Source organism: Eucyclogobius newberryi, unplaced genomic scaffold (genome assembly GCF_026437365.1).
Source record: "Eucyclogobius newberryi isolate DKJ021-1_F unplaced genomic scaffold, fEucNew1.0.hap1 SCAF_8, whole genome shotgun sequence".
Classification (NCBI taxonomy): Eukaryota; Metazoa; Chordata; class Actinopteri; order Gobiiformes; family Gobiidae; genus Eucyclogobius; species Eucyclogobius newberryi.
Window position 1 is genome coordinate 20,586,103 of NW_027316500.1, and position 8,399 is coordinate 20,594,501.

Genomic DNA, 8,399 nt, shown 5'->3' on the forward strand with positions numbered 1-8,399 from the left:
TCTTGATCCAGCCTGCTCTAATGCAGTCCTACGCCCGCAGTCAGCTGATGTCTGTCACATTAGTAGTCCTCCATGTACAGTCCATCCATAGGAAGGCTCGTATACACACACTCCTCTTGTTCCTGTATGGATCCATCTAATGCTCTTTAGTCATCTAATCTAATGCTCAACCATAGATCTTATTCTCTCTTATATTACCGTGGATACCGGGAAGAGCTCTTGTTGACGCATTCTGCTGAAAGATGAGCCATGTGCACGATTCTATTGAGAACTTTCATTGACGTCATCAGCAATCCTGGTGTCTGAAGCTCTGTTACTTAGATTAGAGCCTTGTTTGAACATAATTGGGACCATGAAGAACTGGCTTGTCCGGTAAGATTTGAAGAACTCTGGAGCCAGTCTTTCGTAAAACACACACATTTAAAAAAATCAAGAACGTTTGGCCCGCTACCAGCCCATCGTCCGTGCACAGTTAGGTCAAAGCCTTGTTTAAAGTCATTGTTGAGTGTGTAAACCTTTTAGTGTTTCATTTTGGCTATGAATTAGCAAATAAAAGTGACATTTGAGCTAAGGCTAACTAGCTTTAAAGATTTCAGATCGTATGCGCTTCTTGTAAGAATCGAGTGACCACTAAACAATTCTTACATGTTACTGGGGAGATCCGATAAATGACATGAATATCATAAATAAGTGTTATATAAGTTTGATTTGACATAAGTCCGGTTAGCATCCGGTTAGCATCCATGTACTGTAGTTGTTGCATTACTGCCACCTACTGGATGAATGTGTTCTCTATGCATATATCGACGTGATAGGGAATGGTTTCCAAAGTCCATTGTTTTTGTCAAAGAATGAAACTACAACAGGCGAGCTGATTTGTGCCTTGTGTCACCATGGTAACACCACCTTCCCTCCCCCCAGTATCAGTCACTGGAAAGCTTATGGAAAGGATTGGGCATTAAATATTTGTGCCTCTTGTGCGACTTAAAGGTTAAAAGCAAGGTATTTTCGTATAGCTTCCAAACATTGTTCTGCTCCCAGCGCCATATGTGAATTTAATTTGTCGCACAATTATCCTTCTTATATGAGCTTGTTTCAAACAGACGAGGCAATAAATTATGAGTTGTGCGGCTGTTATTTCTCTACTTGGCAGAGAAAATGGTTTGAGATGACATGAAAGCAACGCTTATATATACATAATTTATTCCAGAACAAATGTCGATTTCCTAAGCCATGTCTTAAGCTTAGCAATCGTCTAGTGAAGTGTTTTAAGAGCATTGAATGTTAATGTCTATAGTATGTCCAAGACCTTCAAATATTCCCCAGGGCTCCAGGAAGGCATATGTAGTAGCATTTTTCCAGAAAGTTCTATTTCTATTTCAATCCAGAGAAAGTAAGATCAAACCACCTCGAGCATGTCCAATCTCGTCTGATCATGGAAGCTGTGGAGGGTGTGGGCTGGTTAGTAACGGGATGGGCCGTTGTAAATACTCATGCCATAGTGGGGCAGCAGTGACTGGAACGAGAACTGGTACTCAATTTTGTTACTTCGCCCCCAGTGCCGGTGTTTACTGGTGTGTGAATGTGTGACTGGTTCCTTGATGTAAAGCACTTTGAGTGTCTTGATGGTATAAATGTGAGCATTTACCATTTAAAAGAACTTAAATATTGTGAAATAAAAGTGTAACCTATCTTTTGTCTGACCACTGCACCTTTTCAGCCAAGCGATTACCTGATGTGGTGTTTCAGATCTGGTAATGATGCACAAGATGGCATTTTAATCTTTTAAGGAATATTTAGCATTTTGCAACACAAAACGGAGTGACATTTTCTGAGAGGATGTTGAGTAACCATGTGTGAATAAACAAGATTCTCAAATATGATGAACTTTAATATTTACCTAATTATTAAAACATTTTATTTGGTGGTTTGGATTTACAATCAAGACATTTTTCCTTATTTGGTGTTTTCAAAACAAATGTCCAAACTTAGAAAAACAAAAGTGAACCTTATTTATTTCCAAGTCTTATAATTGCCAATAAATATTATCAGCCAGAAGAATGTTGTTTTATCATTTGAATTACTATTATTTAATCCCCAAAAGGAAATTTTTTTTGTAACAGAAACCCGACCAGAAGAATAGCTTTCAAAATAAAGAAACTAAAATTAAATATCAGTATCACAGTAAGAATTAGGTACTATAAATCTGTCTTTTGTCAGCTACTGTAAAGCTTCATTATAAACAGAATAAATGCACATTTTATCTTAACTTGGGACAGTGTTTCTCAAACTGTGGTACGCAGGCTTCTTCTGGTGGTACCCTACAATTACTACTGATCACATTTACCCATCCTTGAATAATGTATGTGTAAAAACGTATTTAAATTAAATTTCAACGTTGAAACAGCGTTGAAATTTCAATTAAAAGTTGTTTCAAAAAGTTGTTTAAATTTAAAATGCCTATAAAAAAAACTTGAACAAAAAATAAACATCTTACATTATTGTTAGAAGTCCATTAAAACAAATCAATGACAATTATTTTACCCTTTGAGGAATTTTATTGTTTATCAATTTTTAGGCAAGGTACAAAATCAATGCAACAATAATACAAAACTGTAAAAGAAAAAAATACATATATGTTGGCATTGAAACATAAACCTATTCCTTAATAAACTCACAATTGTTTTTTGGTTAAATACCTGTTTTCCAGCTCTAGTCCTTTTTAAAGTTTTTCCTTTTTAAACCATCCTTGTGGTCTGGTGCATAGCGCAGTCACTTCATCACTACTTTACTGAACACAAGATCCGGCGACGTGCGTTCAGACTGACGTGCAGCCGCTGAGGAGGGAAAACAGAACAAATCAAAATAGTGGTTCTGGTGGTTCTGGTGAACCTCTTTGGAGCTTTACCATGACAAAATACATATTATGAAGCACAAAATGAAGGCTTAAAGCATTGAGTTTTGGCCTGCTGCATGAGGATTTCATTATCTGAGTTCAAGTTTCATTTACTTAGATCTTGTGTAAGTTGTAAATCACATTTAACCAGCCTTTAGAATTTAGTTATTTCACTTGACAATGATTTGAAAATATATTGTAGATATCAAAGGCATTTTAAGTTACCTAAAAACATTATTTCTACCGCTAAATGCAGATAAAACTGCAAAGCAAAAAAACTGATCAGATCTGCACCTCTGTGAATCTGTGCCTGTCCAGCCCTCTCCTCCTGCATTAGATTAGATCTAAACCAGGACTAAAGCAGATCTAAACCAGGACTAAAGCAGACCTAAACCAGGACTAAAGCAGATCTAAACCAGGACTAAAGCAGACCTAAACCAGGACTAAAGCAGACCTAAACCAGGACTAAAGCAGACCTAAACCAGGACTTAAGCAGATCTAAACCAGGACTAAAGCAGACCTAAACCAGGACTAAAGCAGACCTAAACCAGGACTAAAGCAGACCTAAACCAGGACTAAAGCAGACCTAAACCAGGACTTAAGCAGACCTAAACCAGGACTAAAGCAGACCTAAACCAGGACCTAAACCAGGACTAAAGCAGACCTAAACCAGGACTAAAGCAGACCTAAACCAGGACTAAAGCAGACCTAAACCAGGACTTAAGCAGACCTAAACCAGGACTAAAGCAGACCTAAACCAGGACTAAAGCAGACCTAAACCAGGACTAAAGCAGACCTAAACCAGGACTAAAGCAGACCTAAACCAGGACTAAAGCAGACCTAAACCAGGACTAAAGCAGACCTAAACCAGGACCTAAACCAGGACTAAAGCAGACCTAAACCAGGACCTAAACCAGGACTAAAGCAGACCTAAACCAGGACTTAAGCAGACCTAAACCACGACGCAAAGGTCATGTCAAGAGGCTTTGCACATTTTCTTTTGCTTTGAGGTTCTGATTCCTCTTCTGATTCAATGTAAAGGGGATTTTCCCTTGAAATACAAAAAACAGTATTTATCAACTGAGCAGTATAGAATATTAATTTTATACAGAGGGTAACTGGAGTAAAGCCATGCAGGTACAGGAGGAATAAAGAAACAGTACAAATATTACTTTTTGTGCTAATGAAACTGCATTTTACCTCGATCTACTTTTTTTCCAGTCGCTCGTCAGCTTCACCATCTCTGTGGTTGCACATCCATCAACCACATCTCTGTGGTTTTTTACATATTTTCCTCAAAGTTTTTGTCTTTGGTGAATGACTTTGTGGTGCCAAAAAGGCAACATACAGAATGAATTAATGTGACTTGTACAAAAAATGTAGATTTACATAATTCCAATAAAAAGTATGAATTCCAGTGCTATAAATGCTTACCACAAGTAATTAAATCCAGACGTCTTCATATGAGGTCCATGCTTTGTTAGGCTGCATGTTGTCTTTGAGGGCTTTTGAATAGTGTATACTTTTGGGTGGCCACATCACATTTTCTGCCTTTTACTCCAATAGGACATGATAAAGTGGAAGCTGAGGTGGTCATGGTAACTGTACTGTAATTCTTTGATTGTCTTTAGTGTGGTGAATGGTCTTTGTCATCCACATCAGATGCAGCACGGCCTGAAAGTGGAAGAGAGTTAAATTAGTAATGTACATGCAATAATTATTCTGAAACATTTTCAGGTGTAATTAATTGATGTACATCAATAAACAATAAAACATAATTACCCACTAAATAAACAGAACCATCATAAGTATGGCAGAAAAGTATGAAAAGTTTCATCTAGAAACTTGCATGTCGTTTGTTTGCTGTTGTATGAATGGATTTAAGTTAGAATAGCATAGAAGTAAATCATATTGATGAGAAAAATAAAATGTTTGTTTTAAAGCCAAATTAATCATTACATTTCCAATATTTGGTCTTCACTTTAGGCAATTCATACATTTTTAAAAGTAACATTATGCCAAATCAACTAGAGAACATAATGCAATAAAATATAAATGGTAAACTACATCGCAGGACTGTTCTATCCCTGTCATTACTACCAGCATAGGGTACTTGTACTTTCAGAAAACAATACAGTAATGGTAACCTGCTCTATGAGCTATTCTCTCCGCCAGACCCATAGACACAGACAGAAGCTCTGCTTCCGTATCTCGAGGCTCTTGTCCCCACATCGCTCCTTGTGAAGCAGGTCGGCCTCATGGTCGGCCCCTGAGGGCCACCACACCGCACCCTGTGAGGCAGGTCAGCCCCATGGTCGGCCCCTGAGGGCGGGCGCACAGCCCCGAGTTTACTCCCTGTGTCTACATAACACACATCGATTGGTCCACTCTGTGCCTATTCAACCCATATTTTATCCCAAGTACAGATTATGATTATCTGATGTTGTACAAATACATTTTTCTAGCAGTTAAGCTAAATGCTTGCACATGTTAGCTGCTGCAGCTAACAGACGCTAGCTAACAAGACAATCAAGGTTAACAATAAAAACTTGCGTTTACAAAATATTTTAGCCGAATGATTGTGTGGGATTTCTATTCACTTCTCAATAATACAAATATCATGATGACTCACCATGTGTGTCACTGCTGTTCTCCTGGAGACAAGTGTTGTAGATGTGGCTCTTCTGTGTCCGAGTTAGACTGAGGCACAGGCAGCGTGACACTGCCAAGAGGCTCGTGAGACTAAGATTTCCCGCTCTTTTTGCACCTGCAGAATGATCAGGTCTATGTACATTGATTCAACGTTGAATCAATGGTGGCATTTTAACCCTAAAATACAAGGTTAAAACAATGTTGAATTAACAACCTTCTTTCAACCATTGGTATTTCAACTGTGATTCAACGTTGAATCAATGTTGGCATTCTAACCCTAAAATACAAGGTTAAAACAACGTTAAATTACTAAGGGGTATTTCAACTGTGATTCAACATTGAATCACAGTTGACTTTTCAACGTCAACCAAAAATAACCAATCTGACCATAAATCAACGTTGAATCAACGTCTTTTGCTATCTGGGCAGCCGTCTTCCCTTTATTTGAGATGGGGATTAGAAGTTACCCCCCACTGAATATTTCATCTAAACGTTGTACAACTACTTCCGCTTCAGCCCTGGATCCTCTGTGATCAGCTCGAGCACCGACATAATCCCAAATCCGATATACAAAGAATATCCAAACTCGTTAAGCCCACTCAAACATGGAGCTTTCAAACATTGCTCAATATGTAAACAAAACAGTTAGGATTGTAATAGAAAAGTCCTTTGCAATCCCCTTGTTTTAGTTTAACTTGTACTTCCCACGCCGATGACACATTAAGTCATTAACACCTCCTGTTTTTGCACATTATGTGTTACAGATTGGCAACAGATTAAGAACTTGCAAAGTCACAGGATACTATAATGCATAAGTTTGGCTCTAAAACAGTACGAAAATGAAGATTTGTGTAGTAAAATATTTAAAAGAATGGATGTCAACCAGTGAAAATCGGCAGAAATTCGATCAATCTTGTGTCATTTTTGTGTAATTCTTGCTTTGTTTCTCAGGGGATGTTTCAGAAAATGATTATTCGATGCAGAATTGGTTATCTCGATGATTGATTGGTCGATTGACACAGCAATGTGTCAGAATGCGTAATATTGTGTATTTATAAGACAGCCTCCTCTTTTACCCCGTTTTCTCCCTTTGTTTTCTCATATCTCTGTTTTTGTCATTGAAGGAAAAAGAAGAAATCAAATAAATCTGAGCAGGTTTTTTTCAATTTCAAATTAATCTTAGTTTTGAATGAAAAATCAGTGGCTATTATGTGTTGCAAGGTTTACTTTGTCTATTGTTAAGATAAATGTTATGTCCTTAAGGGAAAAACATGTTGAACGGTTGAAACATTCTGTACCAGATATTATTTGTTCTGATCACAAGGGGACGACAACATGTTGCTTGTAAGTCATTACTAAACATTAGCTTTGTATCTAGAGTATTTCCCCCTGAAGAGTAGATTCATAGCTTGGAATGAAGATGAAATAACTTGTCTTGTTAGGAGCCTGCACTTTAAACAATTATTTACAGTGTATGCTTTTCTTAGTTTAATGTAAGTTGAATTACAACAGTTGTGTTTTTCCGCTTGATAATTCACTATCTCTGTGTCAATTTTACAACTTTGTTACCAGACTGCATCAAATCAGGCATGACAGTTTTCACCCACCGCTGCACAGCTTCTACACACCTCACCTAAATGAAAATTAAGCTCAGACATCTTTGTGCTGTTTTATGCTTTACACCGTTACCGCGCATTAACTTTGACTCGATCCTTGTGCGCGATGGGATAATGAATTTCCCCCTCCCCCCCTGTACAGCGTGTGAGCTGATGAACCAGGGGATCCTAGCGCTGGTCACCTCCACCGGCTGCGCGGCGGCTCTGGCTCTGCAGTCGCTGACGGACGCCATGCACATCCCGCACCTGTTCATCCAGAGGAGCAGCGACGGCTCGCCCCGCACCGCCTGCCCCTTCGGCCCCAGCCCAGACGGGGAGAGCTACACCCTGGCCGCGCGCCCGCCTGTCCGGCTCAACGAGGTGCTGCTCACGCTGGTGGGCGAGCTGTACTGGCAGAAGTTCATCATTTTCTACGAGAGCGACTACGGTGAGTGTGCGACTGTGACTGGGTGAACGCAAAGATACAGGCTTATTATAGTGACCCTGCAGTGGTGCTTTTTCATGTGGCGGATGCAGTTGAATCCATAGTACTATTAAGTTTACGTTTGGTATTTTCGATAACGTGTGGCTATATCATGCTGTGTGACTTAGTGGTAAGAAGCAGAACATGTGCAAAACAACTCAGCTGCTTTAGTTTACAGCGTAGGAACTGAATCTTACTTTAGTCACAAAATCTCTACTTCTACAATATTACCACAGTCATCTAGTCATCATCATTATCAAGACCTTATTTTGGACACTAACGGCGCTCATAAAAGACTAAAAGGACGGCACACGGACAAAGTCAAAAAGGGCTTTAGTTTAAATTGCATATTTAGTGACAGTCTTTACAACCGACTATAAGATTGTAAAAGTCGTTACAGTTGCAATAAAGATGACCAACTTTGTGAAACTAAAACAGCCAAGAATCGTAGTTGTAAACATAATGAAGTCTGAAGAGATTATAATTGACACTTCATGAAATCATGAGTTTTAGGTAAATACTTGTGTTGGCCCACAATGTTTTAATTTAATCTACATAAATGTCCTTTTTGCAATGATTATCATGCACATTTGAGGCTGTAAATGTGATATTTTGTCCGTATTTTATTAGAAAAGCAAAGTAATTGATTATTACACCCTGGAATTGTTTTGTTGTTGCTTAATTTTGTTAAAATCATTAGCGTTTAGATTATGGCCGGCTTAATGATTCATCAAATTTGAACATTCTGATGACATAGTATTTTAAAGGGCTA

At 38.5% G+C, this 8,399-nt stretch overlaps 1 protein-coding gene across 1 annotated transcript in view; it reads left to right on the forward strand.

Moving 5' to 3' along the window:
• grid1a (glutamate receptor, ionotropic, delta 1a) overlaps positions 1–8,399 on the forward strand; it is a 380,312-nt gene that overhangs the window by 176,415 nt on the left and 195,498 nt on the right. The window contains exon 3 of the mRNA XM_072436609.1: positions 7,307–7,591. Within this exon, the coding sequence (XP_072292710.1) occupies positions 7,307–7,591 (285 nt within the window). The remainder of the gene's footprint in view (positions 1–7,306; positions 7,592–8,399) is intronic.